This window comes from Mus caroli, unplaced genomic scaffold, assembly GCF_978045245.1.
Source record: "Mus caroli unplaced genomic scaffold, Mus_caroli_1 scaffold_13, whole genome shotgun sequence".
Taxonomy (NCBI): Eukaryota; Metazoa; Chordata; class Mammalia; order Rodentia; family Muridae; genus Mus; species Mus caroli.
In genome coordinates, this window is record NW_028227268.1 from 72,636,426 (window position 1) to 72,660,474 (window position 24,049).

General features: G+C 46.0%; 1 protein-coding gene across 2 annotated transcripts in view; it reads left to right on the plus strand.

Moving 5' to 3' along the window:
* Positions 1–736: 736 nt before the first annotated feature.
* The window catches only part of Rufy1 (RUN and FYVE domain containing 1), a 42,045-nt gene continuing 18,732 nt past the window's right edge, over positions 737–24,049 (plus strand). The window contains exons 1-8 of one of the 2 annotated variants that reach the window (XM_021175693.3): positions 737–1,227; positions 10,622–10,795; positions 11,920–12,037; positions 12,686–12,787; positions 15,817–15,940; positions 16,829–16,890; positions 17,746–17,811; positions 21,692–21,761. In XM_021175693.3, coding sequence (XP_021031352.1) covers positions 894–1,227; positions 10,622–10,795; positions 11,920–12,037; positions 12,686–12,787; positions 15,817–15,940; positions 16,829–16,890; positions 17,746–17,811; positions 21,692–21,761 — 1,050 coding nt within the window. In that variant the 5' untranslated portion in view covers positions 737–893. Of the gene's footprint in view, positions 1,228–10,367; positions 10,510–10,621; positions 10,796–11,919; positions 12,038–12,685; positions 12,788–15,816; positions 15,941–16,828; positions 16,891–17,745; positions 17,812–21,691; positions 21,762–24,049 lie in introns of those variants that run through there. The other variant, XM_021175692.3, reaches the window with a different exon arrangement.

Sequence of the window (24,049 nt, forward strand, 5' to 3'; positions counted from 1 at the left end):
AGACATGAGCTGGCATGGTAAGGCACACATAAAATCCCCATACTCACTTGACAGAGGCAGGGGGATCACCAGGAGTTCAAGACCAGGTAGAGCTCTAGGCCAGCAGGAGCTACAGACTGAGATTCAGACTGGGAACATAGCTCTGCTAGTAGAGTGCCTGCCTAGCATGGTGTGGGGTCAGAAGCACTTGGGAGATAGAGACAGGAGGATCACAAATTCAACGGTCCTGTTGGTTATGTGTGTTGGGGGTTGGGTGAAGTTTAGTGGTAGAGGTCTTGATTAGCATGTATGAGATACGAAGTACAATTCCCAGAACTGCCATGCCGCACCCCCCCCCAAAAAAAAGTAGTTAAGCACCCCCCTGCCAAGTGGCCTACTGGGGGTGATGGGGACTGCGTTGTCGAGACAGGGTTTCTCTGTGTAACTCTGGCTGTCCTGGAACTCACTCCGTTGACTCTGCTGTCCTCAGCGATCTGCCTGCCTATGCCTCCCTATGCTGGGATTAAATGCTTGCCCCACCACCACTCGGCTACATGGTCTGTTTTAATGTCCCCCTTGTGTGGGGGAAAGAAACAACAATAACAACAACAAATAAAAATCCAACAGTGAGATTTTGATTCAAAGGGGGAAAAAGGCATGTGAAATTAAAGTTTAAAAGAGGAAGTTGTGTCACAAAACGTTAAAATAAGGCGCATTCCCGGAGGTGGGAAGTAGAAAGTCCAAAAGTAACTTCTAAGTGCTCCGGGCTGGGGATCACCTGCGATTAGGAATCGTACTTTCCCGAATGCTATACAAGGAAAGCAAGCCCAGGTGAGAGCGAGCAAGGAGGGAAGCGGTCGCAGCTGCTTAAGGTCGTCGGTCCAGAGGAGCGGCGGGTCACGTGACCGGACAACATGGCCGCCCGCGGAGAATGCCGCCGGGCGGGGCAGGATTCGGAGCCGCAGCCGGAGCCGGAGCCGGAGCCGGAGCCGGAGTCTGAGCCGGGGCCGGAGCCGGAGCCCCAAGCAGGCCTAGAGTCCGGGGAAGCGTTCGAGATCGTGGACCGGAGCCAGCTGCCGAGTCCCGGCGAGCTGCGGAGTGCATCGCGGCCTCGAGTGGCCGACAGCTGGTCGGCGCCCATCCTGACGCTGGCGCGCAGAGCCACTGGGAACCTGTCGGCGAGCTGCGGCAGCGCGCTGCGCGCGGCCGCGGGGCTGGGAGACGGCGGCGGCGGCGGGGAGCGCGCAGGTAGGCCGGGGTCCCGCGGGCGGGGGCTGCTCCCGGGCTGGGGAAACCTGACCCGCCCGACGAGCTGCTCCGCGGAGCTGTGCGGCGCAGCGCGGCGCGGGGCTCTGCAATTGGTGTGACCCACCCGGCCAGGGTGACTGCGGCCCGGGACTCCCCTCCCACCTTGTTTGTCTTTGTGAACCTCAGAGCAGCTGCGTCGTGATCACGGATTGACTTTAAATAGGAGGTTTACATTAGCGACTTAGACGGAAAATCAACTGTGTTCATATTTTGCATACTTGACAAATGAAGTCCGGTGCTGGTCCCCAGTTAACAATCTCGGCAGCCTGCCGGTTTGCACCTGCGGCTGAGGTTGACAGCGTATTCCAAAGTTGGTGAGAGCAGCGAGTCAGAGTCAGGAGGTTTTAGTTCCCTTTATTCTCCCGCCACTAACCCCCCCGTGGGACGAAGACAACCCATCACCCCTCCTACTCGCATTTCCCAGGCTATAAAAACGGGGATTAAAAAAAAATTTAATCAGCTACCTTGTACAATCCGATTCAGCTCTTATGATATAGATTAGAATTTCAACATACCAATAAGAAAGAACAAAAGCAAATTATTTTTGATGGCTGGGCTTGGTGATTCGGGTGCATACTTCCTGCACATGTTAATGTACGTGCTCAGAACTGCGCTAATTATAATGCATTGGTGTTTCTGAACATATCTAAAATTACGATATAAAGGATAGCCAAGGTGTTGGGCGGGCGTTGTGGTGCTCGCCTTTATGACCAGCACTTAGGAGGTAAAGGCTTGTGGAGCTCTGAGAGTTTGAGACCCGCCTGGTGTACATAGTGAGCCCCTGCCTCTAAATAAATAAGCAGACAAATAAATAAATAACCACGTTTCACTTGGCCCCGGGCACTTACTGTGAATGGACTATGCAGACTTCAGGTTGCTGAGGTAAAGTGAGTGTTGACTGTAAATGCCTGGGGCATCTCGTGCATACAAATAGACTTTAGTACCCAGATTTTATTTTAAAGAACAAAATCACAACAAAGACAACAAAAAAGCTTCTTTTCTTGGTAATGAATTAACCTTGATTTTCGGTTTTGGTCTTGTTTTGTTTTTGTTTTGGTTTTTTTTTGTTTTGGTTTTAGTTTTTTGTTTTGAGACAGGGTTTCTCTAAGTATTCCTGACTGTCCTAGAACTCACTCTGTGGACCAGGCTGGACTCGAACTCAGAAATCCTCCTGCCTTTGCCTCCTGCATGCTGGAATTAAAGATGTGCACCATCACCGCCTGGCAATCTTGGTTATTTTTATAACCTTTTCTTTTGTGTGTGTATATGGGTTCACGTATGTTTGTACATGTGTTTGTGTACTTGGAGACCAGAAGTTGGCTGTCTTCCTCAACTGTTTAACCCACCTTATTTTTGAAACAAGGTCTCTCACTAAGCCCGGAACTAACCAATTGGCCACACTGTCCAGCAAGACCCAGGTGTTAGCATTCTGTCTAAACTCCACCCCCACAGTTACCTAGCAACAGCCAGGCAGGCCTGACCCACTATAAAAGGGGCTGCTTGCCCCCTCCTCTCTCTTACTCTTGCTTCCCCCTTGCTTCTCTCTTGCTCTTCCCTTTCCCCTTCCCGTCCCCCTCTCTCCACGTGCTCATGGCCATGGCCATGGCTGGCCTATACTTCTCTACTCTCTCCCTCTCTCTGCCTCTACTACGCTTTTAACTTCCCTCCCCATACCCTGAATAAACTATTCTGTACCGTCATGTGGCTGGTCCCTCGGGGAAGGGGGTGCCTTGGCATGGACCCACCGAGGCACCCCCTTCCCCCATACCTCACCACACCCCCATAGAACATATCTTATACCTCTTTATCTTTTTATAAACACATCACCAGGTATCGTTCTGTCTCTGCTTTCCCGGGGAAGCACTGGGAATGCTAACAAATGCTGTCATGCCCAGTGTTTAACACTGGGGATCTGAACTCAGGGCTTCAAGTTTCATCTCCAGCCCTGATTTTTTTTTTTTTTTTTTTTTTTTTATCATCATGCTTGCTGTGCTGTGCCTGTGGAAGTCTGAGGATGCCTTTCAGGAGTCAGTTCTCCCCTTTTACCATGTGAGTTTCAGGGCCAGAACTCAGATCACCAGGCTTGTCAACAAATGCGTTTACCGGCTGAGCCATCTCACCAGCCCTGGTTTTTACTTTTTGACTCTTAAAACGTACACACATTATGTACCTCCACAAAAATATTTTTTTCTTTATATCCATATCTTATCCTTTTCCCATTTAAAATTGTTTTGGTTTTAGTTGTCTACTTAAGCCTGTTGGCTGAGAGCAAAGATACAGAGAGAATTAACAATAGTTCCCAAATCTCAGGAAGTTTTGGGTGAGGATGGAGAGAGGCTGGTAGTAAATTCAGAATAGAGCTGGGTAGGAGGAATGGTTTCTGAAGTTCGTACTGTAGCTAGAATAGCTAAGATCAGCAATAACTACCCAATATTTTCTAACAGCTAATGGAGATGTTTTACTCAAGCCTTCCCAACAGGGAAAGGAAAACTGTTTGAGATGGTGGATATGCCAGTTGCCCTGATGATCGTTACATGTTAAATCTATAAGCCAAAATGTCACAGTATACCCCTTAAATTTGTACAATTACTGTTGCAATTTAAAATAGGTTGACAAAATGGCCTGGTGGGTAAAGGTGTTTGCTTTCAGATCCGAGTTTAATCCCCAAGGCCCGCGTGGTAGGAGGGGAGAACTGACTCTCACAGCTTGATCTCTGATCACCATATGAGTACCATGGCCTGTGTAAACAACCCCCCCAACTCACTAAATAAAATGCATATGTATATGGGCGTGTCCATATGTGTAGGCGTGTCCTAGGTCAGGATCATGGCTATTCTTGTGCTGCATCTTGTCTAACTGGAAAATCTTCAGGAAACAACACACAGAGACATCAGCTGTGTTAACAGTGCCTTCCTCTAGAACATACAACACACACACACACTTAGGTAACATTTGTTAATCTCACAGAAGGAGAGCAAAGACCATTATCCAGATTCTTTGGTCAGATTATGCAAGCCTAACTTTCTGTCAGACAGGGATAAGTGGGCTTTGAGAAAATAGCGTCAATCATAGGAGAAAGTGAGATTCATATCACCCCGAAAGCTGCAAGCCTAGGGGGCTTCCAAGGGGTTTTTGGTTACATAGGAAGCTGACAGAACATCTTATCTAATCAGGGTAGAGTTTAGGGTATAGGCTGTAGAACATGTCAAATGGGTCAAGACATGGTCAAACCCAAGTTTTACAGAAAACAGGAATGAACTTATTTGATCTGGTAACAAAAAAAAATTTTTTTTTAGCTTGGTTTGGTATTTGGTTTTGTCAAGACAGGGTTTCTCTGTGTACAGCCTTGGCAGTCCTAGAACTCACCTTGTAGAACAGGTTGGCCTTGAACTCAGAGAGATCCACAAGCCTCTGCTCCTGAATGCTGGGGCTAAGGGCATGCACCACCACACCCAAGCAGTGCTAGTGGCTTATAATCTTAAAATGGAGTCAGGCTGGTCCATCACTTTCCACAGTTAGCTTTTTAAATGTGGAAGGAGGATATACTACAATAATGATAAAAAGTGTAACAGGGTGAACCCACAAGCCAGTAACCGTGACTTGTCCCTAACAGATCTTCTTGCTGTCCCTGACTGTGTGGACTGTACTCTGCACCTCCAGCAGTACACAAGGCTTGTTTACATGGTTGTCCCACGGTGCGTGAGGAATGCAGTTGTGTAGCAGCTATGAGGGTCACAGACCATGGGAATTCTTCTGTTCCATTGTAGTCTTGTACTTTATCAGTCATTGACTGAAGCATTGTTATACTGCTCATACTCTCTCTGATAGGTAAAGTGTGCCTGTGCTTCTGGAGAATCATAGATAATCAATAACCATCCGATGAACAAGGATGTATGTTTTCCTATTAGGGCAATGACGTAAAGTGTAGACTTCCTTCTATGTTTACCAAATGCCACAGGAGTGTTAGATCTGTGCTCACACCATCACCCCTCCTTCCCCCTCTTACCTCAGTTTCCACAGTAAGCCTGGGAGGTAGTAGGGCTAGCTTCGTGGGTATGCCCCTGCAGCCGCTTCGATCAAGGGGCAAGGCTTGCAGAAGCCCCATGCTTGGAATTGATGATAATTTTTTTCAATGCGGCATTTGTATCTCACACCTCTAATCCTAGCACTAGAGAGACTGGGGCAGAAAAATTACAAGTTTGAAGCTAGCTTGACCTACATAGTGAGACTTCTGTACCAAAAAACCAAAATGACAAAATAATAATTTTCCTCATATTTCTGGGAGACGGATAATTAATTTTTATGTGTTTATGTGTGTGCCTGGGTGAATTTATGCTCGCGTCATACCTGTAGGTGCTTGCAGAGTCCAGAAGGGAGCATCCGATCCCCTGGAGCTGATGTGGGTGCTGGGAACCCAGTCAGATCCTCTGGGAGAAGCAGCACATGATGTTAATTATTGAACCAATTTTCCAGCTCTGAATTTGTGTTTCATAAGTGAAGCGTGCTGAGAGCAAGGAGCAGGGGCACTTGGAGCCAAGCTCATATGAGATATCTGACTTCTCCAAACTTCTGAAACGTCTCCCTAACACTCCTCACCTCTACTGTAGCCATGAGTGACCAGGAAGGGCAGGGACAGAGCCCCTCTGAGCCCTCTGAATCTCAGGGCAAGGTGGAGCCACAGCACACTGATAAAGCCACTGAGGAGGTGACTGTCACCCACCAATCTATGGTAAGGGAAGACTAGCATTGGTGTTTTGGTCCAGGCCAAGATTTTACATGGGCTTTATGAATTGTGTGTTAGATACTATTATCTTCATCCATCTTATTACATTTTTTTACTTATTTAATGAGAGATAATGTGTGTGGGAGAGAGAGAGAGAGAGAGAGAGAGAAAAGAAAGAAAAAGAAGCAGCTATGGAATGTTATAGGATGCTTTGGTCCGTGTTTTAAAATATCCCACCTGAGCCCGGGTGCATAGTTGTCTTCTTTCACTTGTGTGTGTGTGTGGGGGGGTTCTTACACATGCATGTGTGCATGAGTGCACATGTGTACTGTTGAGTCTTTCCAAGTGTCTTTGCACATAACTCTTTAACTTTCTCAACACTACACTTTCAGACACACTGGGTATATATAATGGCATAACTTGTTTTTTAGAGTGAAGGCCCACGGGGCAGTCTTACTTCACAGTTATTTAGATAGGCCTTGAGTCTCAGCTACTCCCAAGATTGGATCGGGGGCTTGCTGAGCCAGGAGTCAAAAGCTAGACTAGGTAACATACCAGCAAGCCACCTGGAAGGAATTCTCTATTGTGCCTGTCTCATCAGGTCACTGTGTGAGCTATGTCTGCCTGTTCTTATCCGTGGTTTTTGTTTGGTTTTCTGTGGTTTTTGAGACAGTCTTGTGTAGTCCAGTCTGGCCTCAAATTTAATATGTAGACAAGACTGGTTTCAGTCTCTGATCCCAAGTGCTGGGATTCAGGAACATGCTACCACACCCATCTTCGATGTGTCAGAACACCTCTATACACAACTGGTACAATCTTTTTCTAAGTGACACAAGCTAGCTTTCCCCTTCACTTTAGTGATTAAGTGAGCTATAGAAACAAACAGAGAAAATGTCTGAAAATCTAGAAAGCCTGGGATTGTTTGTGCTATCAATTCAGTGCCATAAACACTACCCCATATTAGTGCCCCATGCAACCTGAGATAATATTAGTAGTCCATGCAGCTGAGGATAATATTAGTGGAGCATGCAGCTGAGATAATAGTAGTGGAGCATGCAGCTGGGACTATAGCTCAGTGGTAGAGTGCTTGCCTGATATGCACCAGACTTTGGGTTCAATACCCAACACAAGCTAACTGGGCATGGAGGCACTGGGCATGGAGGCGAGTACCTGTAATCTCAGCACTTACAAGATGAAGCAAAAGCATCAGAAGTTCAAGGTCATATTGTCTCTTATCTATTTTCTATTTTTAATGCATTCCTGTACATGTATGTGAGGGGCCACACTGCTTGTATGTCAGAGCATAGCTTGCAGGAGTTGGCTTTCTCCTTCCAACGTGTGGGTCTCAGGGATAGAACTCAGGTCTTCGAGCTTGGCAGCAGACCCTTTAACACACTGAGCCACCTTAACATGCTGGGCCAGATACTGACTTTAAACCTAAAACTGTGAGCTGGAGAGATGGCTCGGTGGCTAAGAATACTGGCTGTTCTTTCAGATGACTCAAGTTTGATTCTCAACATCCACATGGAGGCTTACAGTCATCTGTAACTCCAGTCCAAGGGTATGAGACACCCTCTTGTGGCCTCCCTGGGCACCAGGCACACATGTGGTTCACATGCATATATGCAGGTAAAAATACCCAAACATGCATAGCATAAAAATAAACTTTTAAAATGCTTTTCTAAAAAAGAAAAAAAAAAAAAAAGAAAGGAAGAAATGTCTCTACTGAGAAATGCCAAAAATACATTTCACCAAGACTTAACCAAATGGTAACTAACCTGCTAGTCATCCATTTACACACCTTGTTTAACGCAGAAAATGCAAAGGGATCTAGACGTGGCTTATTCCATTACTCTTTTGTTAATGCAGTTTTTTTGTTTGTTTTTTTTTTATCAAAAGTCTTTTTTCCATGATGTCATCATTGCCCTGAGACAAGCCTTGCGCTCAGGGATCACTTGCCTTTGTAAAGCAAAGGAAGGATGCACGGGAAACATGGAGCCTCACAATGTGTGCACTGACAGGGGCCTGTTGTGCTGCTGCAGGCCTTTAATCCCAGCACTCAGGAGGCAGAAGCAGTCCAATCTCTTGAGTTTGAGGCTAGCCTGGTCTACAGAGTGAGTTCAGGACAGCCAAAGCTTCACAGAGAAACCCTGTCTCGAAAAAACAAAATAAATAAATACTCTTTAATAAACTTTCTAGCCGGGCAGTGGTGGCACACACCTTTAATCCCAGAACTTGGAAGGCAGAGCTGGCAGGTTTCTGAGTTCAAGAACAGCCTGATCTACAAAGTGAGTTCCAGGACAGCCAGGGCTACACAGAGAAACCCTGTCTTGAAAAACCAAACAAGAAAAAAAAGAAAGAAAGAAAGAAAAAAAGAAAGAAATGTTAGCCCCATTGCATGTATATATGTATATGTGTATGTATGTATGGTGCTAAACACCTAGAAATTCCTATTCCCAAGTCTGGCATTTAGACAAAAGCCAGCCAATCCCTCAATGACTAAAGAAGATAGTTCATACTTGCTAAAAGGAGTCATTCTCCTTATCTCTGGCAAAAAGGACATATGTCCCTTCCATTAACCTATGCTTCTACTTGGGAGGCAGAGGCAGGTGAATTTCTGAGTTCAAGGCCAACCTGGTCTACAAAGTGAGTTCCAGGACAGCCAGGGCTAATCAGAAAAACCCTGTCTCAAAAAAAAAAAAAAAAAAAAAAAAAATCAAAACCAAAAAACTATGCCTGTGGTGCCTATTAGCATATCAAGGTCTATGCTAGGCTCTAGGGTCCCTCATTCCCTATTCAGAAGTACTTGTTACTGAGTAATTCTGGCTGGAGTACCCCATCCCCTACCCTAAACCTCTCCGGAGTCTACCCCCACTTTCTGTTCCCTCCCCCAGCTTCTCTTCTCCTTCCCCAGCTTCTCTTCCCCCTCTCCCAGCTTCTCTTTCCTATGTAACTCAGCCAGTTTGGCTAAGAACTCTATTGGCTTCCCTCATAGCTCCACACTTGGGCCTCTGCATCTCTCTTCACCCACCTGCACTCTCTCCCCTTCCCTCTCTTTTCTCTCCTTTTCTCTGCCTCCCCTTCTGCCAACCAATGCTCCTCTCATGGCCCTCTATTCTGCTACCCACATTCAGTCTTCCAGATGCTCTGGCTATGATCTCCATAAAAACCTCTTCAACCATACCCAGGAGCAGTCATGTCCTCATTTCCATTCAAAGAGCACCTACATGTTCCCTTTTAAATCTGTGTCCTCATGAGCGTCCACATCCAGAATGTACTTTATCAACGGGAAGGGCAAAATCTCCCACACGAAAATTAAGGTTGAGACTTGGGGATTTAGCTCAGTGGTAGAGTATTTGCCTAGCAAGTGCAAAGCCCTGGGTTCCGTTCTAAACTCTGAAAAAGAAAAGACAAAATAACAAAACAAAACAAAAAATTAAGATTGAGCAAGCGCTTTGCAGAAAAACAAAACAAAAAACCTAGGAGGCAGTAGATGGTGTAAAGTTGTTTAACCTCAGTACTAAGACGGCTGCAAACACACTGGAATCTCTGCGCCAAAGGACAAGATAGAAGGCTGACACTGGCCAAGAGGCAGGCACTCCACAGGGAGACCCCTCCACCCTGCAGCTAGTGCACCTGCGGGAACTTTTAGTTTGAAGTCTTAGGGGGAAGGGGCATTAAGGAATTTTGTTTTTGTTTTTGTTTTTTAATGTATGTATAGGGGAGGAAGGTATGTGCAGGTGCCTGCAGAATCCAGAAAACCTCGTAGGAAGCCCTGGAGCTAGACTTACAGGTGGTTGTGAGCACGGGTAGTAGGCTTGGAGTCTCTGAAAGAGCAGTACACTGTCATAACGTGGTCATAACCGCATAATCTCTCCAGTGGCAGAGTCTAACTTTTTTTAAACTCTAGGATGCCATTTCCTGGGTTTGAGCAAACATTTGGTAAGCACTTGTTCTAGATATCCCATACTATCTGTAGTCAGACTCTCCAAAGTGACAAGATGAATAGAATGGAAATGGAAATAGAGCTGAGTTATTTCTAGCAAACATTTTAGAGTTTGCAAAACATAGAATGGCTACAAGTCGTGGATGAAAGCTCAGAGTCTGGAAAGGAAGGAAGGACACTTTCCTGCAGGCACAGATAATGGAACATAAAGACATCTGAAACGCTGTAAGCCCCGGGAAAGATCCGACTAGGTCCAATGACAGCCCAAGATGGCCACCTTCCTCCGTGGGTGTGGCTCTGAGCTGTCTTCGTCCAATAGAAATAGTCAGGGGCTGGGGGGGTGGGGCTAGATTTTGTTACCTATCATTGGTCGGGTGAGAGACCAATCGCGTCGAATCTTGTTAGACCCAGCCCCCTAGCAACGCAAGGAGCCGCTAAGAAGAAGGCTCAGCTCGTGGCTGTCTGTCTCTGCTACCACACTAGGAGCCTGGGACTCTGTGGTCTGCAGAAATGGAATGCGGCTTGTCTACGAACCCCGGATATCCTCCCGCTAGTGCGTCCGCACCCTGAGCAAGTTCCTGACCCTCTGCCGTACCACTCTGACCCCTCTCAACTCCAAACCCCAATCAGCCCACTAACGAAGCTTTCCTTGTGTGTCCCCACAGCTTCCAAAGGCCAGATGATGGAGGAGCGTGCCAACCTAATGCACATGATGAAACTCAGCATTAAGGTCTTACTCCAGTCTGCCCTTAGCCTGGGACGCAGTCTGGATGCAGACTATGCCCCCTTGCAGCAGTTCTTTGTAGTGATGGAGCATTGCCTCAAACATGGGCTGAAAGGTGAGCCTGGGGGTGTCCGGGAGTATAGGAATTTGGGCTAAGTCTTTGCCCTCGCTAGTACCAAGCATTGTTGTGGGTGTAGAAAGGAGAGTAGCCCACAGAACACACAAGTCCCCTGTGTTCTAGAGCAGCATTGTCCAGTACTGCAAGCACAGAGGCCATTCATAGTTCTCTGATAGGCACTTTTTAATAGTAAGGCTTAAAATCCACCATGTTTTACCTTGCCAGCACATGTCATTTCAGTCCTTGGCTGAACTAGCCACACTACAGCTGCATCTCGTGGCTGTTGGTGGCCTTGGGGAGTGCATTTAAAGGCCAAGACGGTGGATACAGAAACACAGAACTATGAAATGCTATCAATTCGGGGAAGCAAAATTTAAAAAAAAAAGTGAGGATGTTAGGAAGTGAAGACAGGAAACTTTTTTTGAGGGGTTGACATGTGAACTGAGACCTAAGAGAACACTACAGAGATTTGGGCCACAACATTCCTAGCACAAGGGAAGGGGGACAAAACAAAACAGATAGTAAGGTGCAAGTGGCCTGGGTGGGACCAGCCATGGCTTGAGGCAGACACTTAGTAACCCAGAGTGTGGAATGGGAGATGAGAGCTGCTAAGTGGGAGGGGCTGGACCGTGCAGACCCTTAGAGGTCATGACAGCGAGCCAAATTTTCTTCTAAGTAAATTTGGAGCTTAAGGGAGCAATGTGACTTAGTTTGCATCTTAAACAAGCAAACCCTTCTAGCCAAATGGAGAACACGTTATAAGGGTGCGGAAATGAAGATATTAGGAAAGCAATTAGGATATTGTAGTAGTTCAGGATGGAAGTGGCTGTGACAATCAGGAGTCCAGCAGTGATGCTGGCACCAGGGTGAAGGGGGTGGGATTTCACAGATTTCAGTTCATAAGCAGTAACCTCTTGAAGAAAGAGCATGGGATCAGAGAAAGCTCATTGCTGAAGGAAGGCAGAGCCGATTTGTTCTGTGGCCTCTGCCATCCAAATGCCTGGGTCGTAGGATGGAGTGTGGAGCTACGGAGCTGTGCTTGGCTTTTGAAAGGAAGCCAGTGGGGCCCAGGAGAGCCTGCAGCCCATTCTCATGACTTACACTCATGTTTCCCCTTTTAGTCAAGAAGAGTTTCATTGGCCAAAATAAGTCTTTCTTTGGTCCTTTGGAGCTGGTGGAAAAACTTTGTCCTGAAGCATCAGATATAGCTACCAGTGTCAGGAATCTTCCAGAACTAAAGTGAGTAAGAAGTAGTAATGCTGAGTGTTTGCTTGCCACTCTCGGGTGTTTGCCTCCTCTGAAGTCCTTCCTAACTTAACACTCTGTAGCAGGAACCATGACATGGATTCTGACCCCAACTGGGCTGCTCACTCGTCACATGACCTTGATTGAGACTTGAACCTTTCTAGCCCTCCCACTCCTGTTCTTTAATATGAAGACAGCGGCTGCCCCTTGCCACGTGGTTCAGGTCGTTTACATTTGTTGTTGGACTGCAGACAGGGCACCTGGCTGCTCTCACTGAGGACTGGAGTTTGGTTTCCAGCACCCACAGCAGGTGGAACGTGGGAATCAGGGAAACTGCAGACGTGTCTCTAGCCCAGTGACATGGTATTTCACCACAAACATAAGTTGCATAAATGAGCCTGGGCCTCAGAAATGTTTTGAGACCCTTTACACTTGAAAAGCCTGTGATACAAAATGCAAAAGGCACCTAAGTTGCACAGTGTGCATTCTCTGTGCCCAGACAGTACCTCTCTAACCCCTACACTACAGTATGACTGTGTGTGTGTGTGTACGTACACACACACTCCTCCCACAGGTAATTATTTTGTCCTGTGTTTGTCACTGTTCTTATGCCGTAGTGGTCTGATTCTGTTTGAATTCTAGGACAGCCGTGGGAAGAGGCAGAGCGTGGCTTTATCTTGCTCTCATGCAAAAGAAACTGGCAGATTATCTGAAAGTCCTCATAGACAACAAGCAACTCCTAAGGTATCATAGACAACACCCATCCCCTAAGGTCTCATAGACAACACGCAGCTCTAAGGTATCATAGACAACACGCAGCTCCAAGGTCTCATAGACAACATGCAGCTCTAAGGTATCATAGACAACACGCAGCTCTAAGGTATCATAGACAACACGTGGCTCCAAGGTATCATAGACAACACACAGCTCTAAGGTCTCATAGACAACACATAGCTCTAAGGTATCATAGACAACACACAGCTCTAAGGTATCATAGACAACACGCAGCTCCAAGGTCTCATAGACAACACGCAGCTCTAAGGTCTCATAGACAACACGCGGCTCCAAGGTATCATAGACAACACACAGCTCTAAGGTCTCATAGACAACACGCAGCTCTAAGGTATAGACAACACACAGCTCTAAGGTATTGTATCATTGTATTTGTCTATTACTTTGTAGTTGCAGCACAGTCTGTAAGTCATTGTCAAAAAAAGAAAATAGAGTGTTCCTAGCTGAAATCAAATCATCCTAGATCCTAGTTTTCAGTGCTCTGAGGTTTGGTTTGAAGTGTTTCTTTTTTTGTTGTTTTTGTTTGTTTGTTTGTTTGTTTTTCCCCAAGACAGGGTTTCTCTGTATTGCCCTGGCTGTCCTGGAATGCACTCTGTAGATCAGGCTGGCCTCGAACTCAGAAATCCGCCTGCCTCTGCCTCCCGAGTGCTGGGATTAAAGGCGTGCGCCACCACGCCCGGCTTGAAGTGTTTCTTTACTGAACCCAAATATCCCAGAAGCATTATGACTGAAACTCACAGGACTTCATTTTGAAATCCTAAAGATAATTCTCCCAGAATATTAATGCTTATAATTTGGTAACTGGCAGCCCATTCAATAAGTTTCAATAAAATGGTATTTATTAGACTGGATGATAACAGGAATAAAATAACTGTTGAATGGTGGGTAATTCTTTTTGTAAAGAACATACATATGTCATCCTAGCTGAAGATTTCGCATCCAGTTTGTAAAATGTGGATTTGTTAGCATTAGTGGAAACTTAAATAGTGGCTATCACTGAAATTTATGACTGACTCATTCTTTATATTTATGGCTTATAAACAAGTAGTCATTGTAAAAGAGATTTTCTCTAGACTGAAATGTATATAACAGAAATCTCTATAGAGTTAATCTCTTGTCTAACTCAGATTAAAAAATCCTTTTCATCGTAGCCAAGACCCAAATTTTTTTTTATTGTTGAACATAGCTTGTTTTAATTTTTGGTTTTTCTTTCCTTTTAAATTTATTTACTTATTTTCAGAAGTTGTGAATACCATGGCACATACATGTGGGTCAGGAAAAAAAAATGAAGTCAGTTCTCTCCCCTTTTGGGGGAGGGGGGTGCGGAGAGAAGATTTCTCTGTGTAGACCAGGCTAGCCTTGAACTCACAGAGCTTCACCTGCCTCTGCCACCCAAGTGCTGGGATTACAGATGAGCACCAGCACACCCACTCAGTCCTCTCCTTCAATCCAGCGGGTTCCAGAAATCAGCTCAGAGTGTCAGGCTGGTGGCAGGGGCCTTTGTCACTGTCACCTCACCAGCCAGTCATGGTGTCCTAATGTTTCAGACAGCCAAGGTCTGCGACAGAGAGAAGCCAAGTGAAGACACAGGGACACAAGGCAGGACAACAGGAAGACAGAGGCCAGGAGTAGGGGAGAGAGAGGGAAATAGTGGCTCGGGATATAAACTGCTTGCTTTGTAGGCATGAGGTTCAGTCCCCAGCACATACATGAAAAAGCTGGAGTTAGAAGCTCTCTTTCATGCAGACAAAACACCCATACATACACATAGAATAAAATGATAAAATATAAAATAAAAAGCAGCCATCTAAGGACCAGCACCTGAGGTTGACCTCTGGCATATACACATACATATACACATACATACACATACATATACACACACATATACACATACATATACACATACATACACACACATATACACACACATATACACATACATATACACATACATATACACATACATATACACATACATACACACATACATATACACATACATATACACATACATACACATACATATACACATACATACACATACATATACACATACATACATATACACATACATATACACGTACATATACACATACATATACACACACATATACACATACATATACACACACATATACACATACATATACACATACATATACACATACATACACACATACATATACACATACATATACACATACATACACATACATATACACATACATACACATACATATACACATACATATACACACACATATACACGTACATATACACATACATACACATACATATACACACACATATACACATACATATACACACACATATACACATACATATACACATACATACACATACATACACACATACATATACACATACATATACACATACACACACATACATATACACATACATATACACATACATACACACATCATATACACATACATATACACATACATACACACATACATATACACATACACATACACACACACATACACACACACATACACACACGTGGTCCTACACAAACACACCTGCATGTATAAAAGAAAAGCCATGGCTCACAGGTTTCTGAGGTTTCGGTCCATAACTGGTCCTTTTGCTTTGTGCCTGGAGCAAGGCAGCATATCCTGTAGGAAGCATGTGGTAGGTAAAATAAAAACTGACTTCCTGGACAGAAAGGGAGAAAGAGGAAAAGGCAAAGGTCACACACCTTCAGAGCACACCTCTGGTGACCTCTCAGCTGGTCCCTCTCCTAACTGCTTTAACAGCAACCAAGCTGGGAAGCAGGCTGCTCACATGGATCTCTGGGGAGACATGTAGGCCAAGAAGAGGAGAAAGGAGGGTCCCTGCTCCAGGGTAGGTGCCAGTGGATGGATCCTAGTGATAGAAAGGCAGGAGAGCTGGGGTGAGGTGAGTGAGGGTGTTTGTGAGTAGCTCCCTGACATGCCAGTCTCTTGCAGTGAGTTCTATGAGCCCGAGGCCTTAATGATGGAGGAGGAAGGAATGGTGATTGTGGGTCTGCTGGTGGGACTCAACGTTCTGGATGCCAACCTCTGCTTAAAGGGAGAAGATTTGGATTCTCAGGTAACGTGGAATTTGGGCCTTAGTGGGATGAACCAGGTCAGCAATTGTTGGCTTGAAATCTGCAGACAGCTCTCCATTTTGATTGGATGTAATTTTCTGTAATGATCTCCATCTGTTGCAAGGAGAAGTTCTTGATGGGGGTGAGGACTACACTTATCTGTTAGGATTCGGATAAGTATTTAGAATGCAGTTCGAGAGTACGCTGGTTTAGTAAAGTGGTGGGTGTAGGTTCCTCTCCAAGATCCATGCCTTCACTAGCTCTGGACAGATGGCTAGGTTTCCAGCACCAGACATGAGTGTGTCTTCAATTCAGTGAGAGAGCTGTTACTTACTGCCAAGGGATCTGTGCTACTCCTGGACCCTTAGTCTGTGGTGCCATGCTGGTCATTGTTTGGTTCATGTCAGCCTTTCTTATAGCATCCAGGACCACGTGCCCAGTGGCACCACCTACAAGGGCTGGGCCTTCCCATATCAATCATTAATCAAGAAAAAGCCTCCTAGGCTCCCTACAGAAGCATTTCTCAGTTCCCTCTTCTCAGATGATTCTAGCTTGTGTCAGGTTGACAAAACAAACAAGATAGGGGTACAAAGGACTTAGAAGTGTCCCATAAATAAGACTGTCCTTTAGTCTAGACATCTCTCTAGTGTTCTCTCTCTCTCTCTCTCTCTCTCTCTCTCTCTCTCCTCTCTCTCTCCCCTTCCCTCCCTCCCCTCTGTTTTAAAATTACTTAGTACACCCAAACCTTTGATGCTCTTTATAAATGCCCCGATACTCCTTTGGATGCACACACAGTTGTGGAGTGACCATCCTGAATCTCAAGGCTTACAGGGCTTGTGGGGATAAGCACAGCACGTTTGATCTAAGCTTGTGCCCTCTGTTTCAATCAGGTCGGAGTGATTGACTTCTCCCTGTATCTGAAGGACGTACAGGATCTTGACAGCGGCAGAGAGTGAGTAGTGAGCTGCTCACAGCCCTTCACCAGCTGGCTCCGTGCAGCGGGCGCACACACAGACACAGGCACACACACACACACAACTTACAGAAAGAAAGAGCCGGAGAGATGGCTCAGTGGTTAAGTTGCTGCTCTTATACAGAGACCGCATCAGGTGGCTCACAGCTGTTTGTAACTCCAGTCCCACAAAATATGACACTCTGTCTTCCGAGGGTATTTGCATATATGGTGTGCATACTGACAAACAGGAAAACACGTATACGCAAAAATTGTAAATGATTGGATTTTTTTTTTTTTTTTTTTTTTTTTTTTTTTTTTTTGGTTTTTCGAGACAGGGTTTCTCTGTGTACCCCTGGCTGTCCTGGAGCTCACTTTGTAGACCAGGCTGGCCTTGAACTCAGAAATCCGCCTGCCTCTGCCTCCCAAGTGCTGGGATTAAAGGCCTGCGCCACCACGCCCGGCTCTGGAATTTTTTTTAAAAAGAAACCAATCAGAGGGAGAGCTCAACTATGAAATGTTGAGGGCTTTTTCACTCTAACTTGTTCTACTGTGTTCTGAAAGTCTTTGTTTCCTTGAGAGCGTGTCCCCTTTCCTTCAGTACAGTAAGACCCAGAGCCACGTGTGTGGCGGCAGGTGTGCTCGCTATGCACAGATGCCCATGGCTTTCTGTCCTCCCCACTGAGGCATAGGCAGTCGGGGACCTGTCCTCAAGCCTCACTGCTGTGTCAGGCAAGCCGTGCTGTTTGCTCCATGGTGGCTCTGCCGGTCTCAGTTTCTGAAGATCGGGATGGCTGTACACAGGCTATACATAGACAGTTTGACATGGATCTTCTCTCTGTGCTCTTCTCATAGGCATGAAAGAATTACCGATGTCCTTGATCAGAAAAATTACGTGGAGGAACTTAACCGGCACCTAAGGTAAGGCTCACTCCTCGCCAGTGCCTGTTGTTCTGCTGGGTGCCACAGACCTTTGCAGAGGTCTACAGTTTTAACTGTTATGATTACGGTTTGTCTAAACAGAGAGACAAGTTGTAACCATTCAAGCCACATTTGTGTGTCCAGCCTCCGAGAGGACCCCTCCCTGATGAACAGCTCTGGGAAGACCTTGGGCTTTGTTTTGTACTGTGGTACAGCTCAGCGATATAAATACACAGAGCCTGGAGTTCTGCCCCTACTCCACAGCCTTGGGAAAGGGAACAAGTGAAATAATATGAGAAATGAAGGAAGAGGCTAGCTAGCAGTGGTCTCAACCTTCCTAACGCTGTGACCCTTTCATACAGTTCCTCATGCTGTGCTGACCCCCAGACATAAAATTATTTCCTTGCTACTTGATAACTGTAATTTTGCTACTGTTATGAATCATGATGTAAATGTTTTTGGAGCTAGAGGTTTGCCAAAGAGGCCGTGGCCCACAGGCTGAGAACCACTGAGCTAGCGTCCCGGCTCAGCACGTAGGAAGGCATATTGTGCTTCTAGAGTTGTGTTCCCAGGACCCACCTCAGGCAGCTCTCAACTGCCTGCAGCTCCAGCTCCAGTTCCAGCTCCAGCTCCAGCTCCAGAGGGAGCTGTCATCTCTGACCTCCATGGGCGGACGCGTGCATGTGTGTGTGTGTGTGTGTGTGTGTGTGTGTGTGTATTAAACAGAGTCTGACTATGTAGTCCTTGGCTGGTGCGGAGCCTGGAGCTCACAAAGACCCATCAGCCTTTGCTTCTCCAGTCTTGGGGTTAAAGGAGTGAGCCACAAGCATGGCCTAAAATGAAGTGTTAAATTTAGGGGGAGGGGGAGGAAGTCTGGGTTTGTGATTCAGAGAAGCCCTAGATTTCAGCCCCATCACACACAAAAAGAAAGGTTGAGTGAGGGATGATGTACGTGCATGTGCTAGAGTTCCTGGTACGTATGCTTGACATGAGTATTAACAGTGAAGTGAGCCGGGCGTGGTGGCGCACGCCTTTAATCCCAGCACTCGGGAGGCAGAGGCAGGCGGATTTCTGATTTCGAGGCCAGCCTGGTCTACAAAGTGAGTTCCAGGACAGCCAGGGCTACACAGAGAAACCCTGTCTCGAAAAAAGAAAAAAAAAAAAAAAAAAAAAAAAAAAAACAAACAACAGTGAAGTGATCTACCTCTCCAGTTGTGGGGAGACTGAGTTGATGCTTAAGTGATTTAAAATGCTTTCAGCAAAGATGACTTGACATCTAGTTCAGAAACTTAAGTTCCTGCTCTTATCAAAGGGCTTGTTGCTGTCATCAGATTTATAGAATCTTTACATTTTTCATATTCTTTCAGTATAAAAGCAGTTTAAAATATCACAGAAGTGGCTGAAGGAATGGCTAAGTGGTTGAGAGCAATTGTTGCTCTTGCAGAGGACCCATGTGGTAGCTCATAACCCCAGTTCCAGGGGATCAAGTCGTCTGACTTCTGTGGACGCTGCATACATGTGGAGCACATACATTCATGCAGGCAAAACATTCATACACATAAAGAGTAAATCTAGCCGGACGTGGTGGCACATGCCTTTAATCCCAGCACTCGGGAGGCAGAGGCAGGTGGATTTCTGAGTTCAAGGCCAGCCTGGTCTACAAAGTGAGTGCCAGGACAGTCAGGACTACACAGAGAAACCCTGTCTCAAAAAAACCAAAAAAAAAAAAAAAAAAAAAAAAAAAAAAGAATAAATCTAGGCTGGGTGTGGTGGTGCACGCCTTTAATCCCAGCACTTCCGAGGAAGAGGCAGGTGGATCTCTGTGAGTTTGGGACCATCCTGGTCTACATAGCAAGTTCCAAGGCAGACAAGAGATACATAACAAAGAGACCCCAGCTTTTAAAAAACAAAACAAGTAAAGAAAAATTAATAAATTAATTTTTAAAAGAATTTTCCAAAAATGTAGAAAAATATGAATAGGATTTAAAAATTAACTTTCCAGGACTGGACAGATGGTTCAGCAGTTAAGAGCATTGACCGCACTTCCTAACATGTTTAATTCCCAGCATCTGTATGCTAGCTCATAGCCATCTGTGACTCTAGTTCTAGGGAATCTCACAGCCTCTTCTGAGCTCTGCAGGCAGCAGGCTTACACGTAGTACAAATATACATGCAGGAAATGTACATACATGCAATAAAATAAATAAAGATTAAAACTCTCCCTTGCATCCAGGGAGATGGCTCAGGGTGTGAGGAACTTGCTGAACAGAATCTGAGTTCTGAGCTGCAGTATAAATGCCGGGTGGTGGTGGCGCACGTCTTTAATCCCAGCACTCGGGAGGCAGAGGCAGGCAGATTTCTGAGTTCGAGGCCAGCCTAGTCTACAAAGTGAGTTCCAGAACAGCCAGAGCTATACAGAGAAACCCTGTCTCGGAAAAACCAAAAAAAAAAAAAAAAAAAGAAGGGGGCTGGTGAGATGGCTCAGTGGGTAAGAGCACCCGACTACTCTTCCGAAGGTCCAGAGTTCAAATCCCAGCAACCACATGGTGGCTCACAACCATCCGTAACGAGATCTGGCGCCCTCTTCTGGAGTGTCTGAGGACAGCTACAGTGTACTTACATATAATAAATAAATAAATCTTTAAAAAAAAAAAAAAAAAGAAGCTGAGTATTGCCTTGTACATATGTGACCTCAGCCTTGGGACATGGAAATGGGCAAATCCCTAGAACTTAGTAGCTAACCATTCTAGCCAATTAGTGAGCTACACATTCAGTGAGAGACCTTGTCTCAAAGGTTAGGAGAGTGGGGCTGGAGAGATCACTCAGTGGTTAACAAGCAGGTCCTTGCTCTTGCGAAGGCCCTGGGTTTGGTTCTCAGCACCTACACGGCAAATCACAACCATCTGCAACTCCAGTACCAGAAGCTCTGGTACTCTCTACACGGATACATACAAGTCAAACACTCATGTACATCCAAGGAAGTCTTTTTAAAGAAATAAACACAAATTGAGATAACCGGTGGCAACTTCTGACCTACACACACACATACACACACACACACAACTGGCAAGATTGCTCAGCAGGTACAGCTCCTGCTGCCAAGCCTGGTGATCTTGGCAGGGTGTGGCCGCACATACCTTTAATTCCCAAACACTTGGGAGGCAGAGATAGACAGGTCTCTGAGTTCGAGGCTAGCCCTGCCTGATATACATAGTGAGCTCTGGCTCAGCCAGGGCTACATAGAAAGACCATATCTCAAAATAAAATTAAAATAAAATAAAATAAAGTGAGCCTGACTTCTGGGGCCCACGTGGTAGGAGGAGAGAAATAACTCCGTGAGTTGTCCTGAGCTCTACAGCTGCACTGTGGCAAGTGACCCCTGCCAAAGAACTAAATAAATATAATTTAATTTTTCTATTTTAAAAGGTCTAATATGAATGCCAATATATTTTTGATTCTCATCATCCATTATAATGGAGGGAAATATTTTCTTTATAGCCAAATAGCTATATCAGTAGATTATTTGGAGGATAGGGTTTATTGTCAGTAGTTTTTTGTTGTTGTTCTTTTGTGGTTTTTATGTCAGGGTCTCTCTACATAGTCCTGGCTGTTCTGGCACTCACTGTGTAGACTAGGCTGGTCTGGAACTCACAGGGACCCTGCCTCTGCCTCCCGAGTGCTGGAATTAAAAGTGTGCACCAGCACATTAGGCTGACGATATTTTAATATTCACACACATTGAGAGTTCCTACCTCTGAGTTCTGAGCAGACCTGCGCCTTTCCTCTCACGCAGGAAGTCAGGACTATCCCTTCTTTCACCAGTTGGGAAGACAGTCCACTGCTTTAAGTTTCTGCTGCCCCCTGTGTTTTTCCTCTACAGCTGCACAGTTGGGGATCTTCAGACGAAGATAGATGGCTTGGAAAAGACGAACTCAAAGCTTCAAGAAGAGGTTTGTAACTTTAGCTTAAACAAAAGAGTGTCCCAAGGCTAAGAAGTGGTATAAGCCATGCCAGGTATCATCCCAGCTACTTGGGAGGCTGAGCCAAGAAGATTGCAAGTTCAATGCTGCCTGGGCTAGAGAATGAGTTCAAAACCAGCCTGAACAGCTTAAAGAGACCCTGTCTCAGAAAGTAAAGAGTGCTCATGACAGAGTGCTTGCCGAGTATACGCAAGGCCCTGGGTTCCACACATTGTACAAGAAGAAAAGAGAGAGAGAAAGAGGTGGGATAGATGGTGCATCTGACCATAGCATCTCACTGGGAGACGAGCACGCCTCCTGTGGAAGTGCACAGGAGACAGAGCATCTGTGTTCCGCCTGTGGAGGGAGGGCTTCCTGTGAGACACTGAGGCTGATCTTGAGGCAGCTCCCTGCAAGCTCGGTTTTATCGCCTCTGGGCAGTGCACCATCAGGTGGATATGAAATGGGCGTTTTCTTCTCTACCCATCTTTGCTGTAGTGTCACATGCTTCCCTGCTGCCCCAGAGAACACAGACTACCCTGGAGGCACCCCCAGCCTACCCCTTCTGCTTTGACCTCTTAGGAGCACAGATCCAGTCTCCCCACAGTGTGGTCTTTCTCTGCTTTCTCACTAGGAAGAGAGAGAGACTGAAAGGACAGGAAGAAGGAGGGCTGAGGCTGAGGAAGAAGGCTTGCTGCCCGCTGCCCGGCAATCTCCCTGCTGGATACATCTTGTCTCCTGTTAGCAGGAGGGGGGATGCTCAGCCTTGAGACTTTTCCACAGGTAGTAGGAAGGAAGAAAGCTTTAAGAAGGGGCTTAAGAAGGCGCATCCCAAAGTATGGAGGCAGGGTGCAGCAGGCTAGGAGGGTCTGTAAGTGAAGGACCCACCAAGGCTTACTGTAGGCTGCTCTCCTTAGGGGCTTTCCGGGGAAGGGCTCAGGACTTTGTGAGTGGAAGGATACCCAGCGGCAATATTCCCAGGGGATTGTCATGTGAGGCACCACAGCAGTTAGCCCACATTCCTTGCTTGGTAGGCAGGCCTTGGAGCCTCCCGGAGATAGGTAGGTCTTTAAGCCTCATTCTTATGTCTCCCAGCCGAGTGATACATGGAATTTATAATTTTGTTGTGGACATTATAAATACTCCTGAAGCAGGGCTGGGGGAGGGGCTGAAGACTTGGGTGACTTTAGAACAGGACACTGCTCCCAGGCAGGTGCATGCTTCAGCCTTGTACTCTTGAAACTCGGCAGCTGGGTGTGTTCTTCAGCAGACTGTAGGAAAAGACCTGCTTTAGAGAATCCTTCACCAAGGAATGGGAAGTAGCTGACGGCTGTGACTTGCTTCTTCCTGTTTGACAACTAACACCTCCAGGCCTTAGGCCGTCTGCAGTTGTTGAGAACCATCAGTCTGGGGTCTTAGGAGAACTCTGGAGGGTTTTAGAGGGCAGTTCAGTGTCTCATGATCCCTCCACTGAGGGAAGACAAACAGATGGCTTGCTCCTCGCTCCTCCTCATGAATGAGTCCAACTATTCTTCCTTTAAGCCGTGATGACACATCTCAGGATTTCTGATGACTTAAGTTTGATTCTTTCCTCCAAAATCTTTAATCGCCCTTGACAATAAAATATATTTCCGCTGATGAAGAAACTGACCGTGAGAGCTGGGGAGCTGGCTCAGTAGGAGAGTGCTTGCTCCATCGCATAGGACCTGAGGGGGCGTCTCCAGCCCCCAGTCTGAGCCCCACAGGCCTGCACGCTCCTGAAACCCTAGCTCTGGGAAGCAGAGACAGGCATATCTATGGGCTCGCCAGGCCAGCAAGCCTAACCAGAACAGCACACTCCTCTGCGGCCTCAAAAACTAGGGTGGAACCATGGAGAAGGACCCCCACGGTCAACCTCTGTCGTTTGCAGTGCAGGCACAGGCAGGGGTGTGGACACGCGGGCAACAACAAACAGGGCTGGGAGTGGCAGCACACTGTGCTAATCTCCGTACCCGGAAGGCAGAGGCAAGCTTGTCTCTTGTGAGTTCCAGGCCAGCCAGTAGCTACACAGTGAGACCCCATCCCAAGAAGCAAGAAAACACACTGAGATCCCTTTGCCTCTCATAGCATAAATAGTCCCCATTTTACACATTTGGGGACTGCTTGATTTTTTTAAATAACTGTGAGAGTGTACCATACAACATGTCCCCCTGTTGGTATAAAATTTTCTCAAGTCATTAAAAGCTATTCTAAATGTTTAAGTAATGGCAGATTTCTGTTTGGTGCTTCTATAGTAGTGG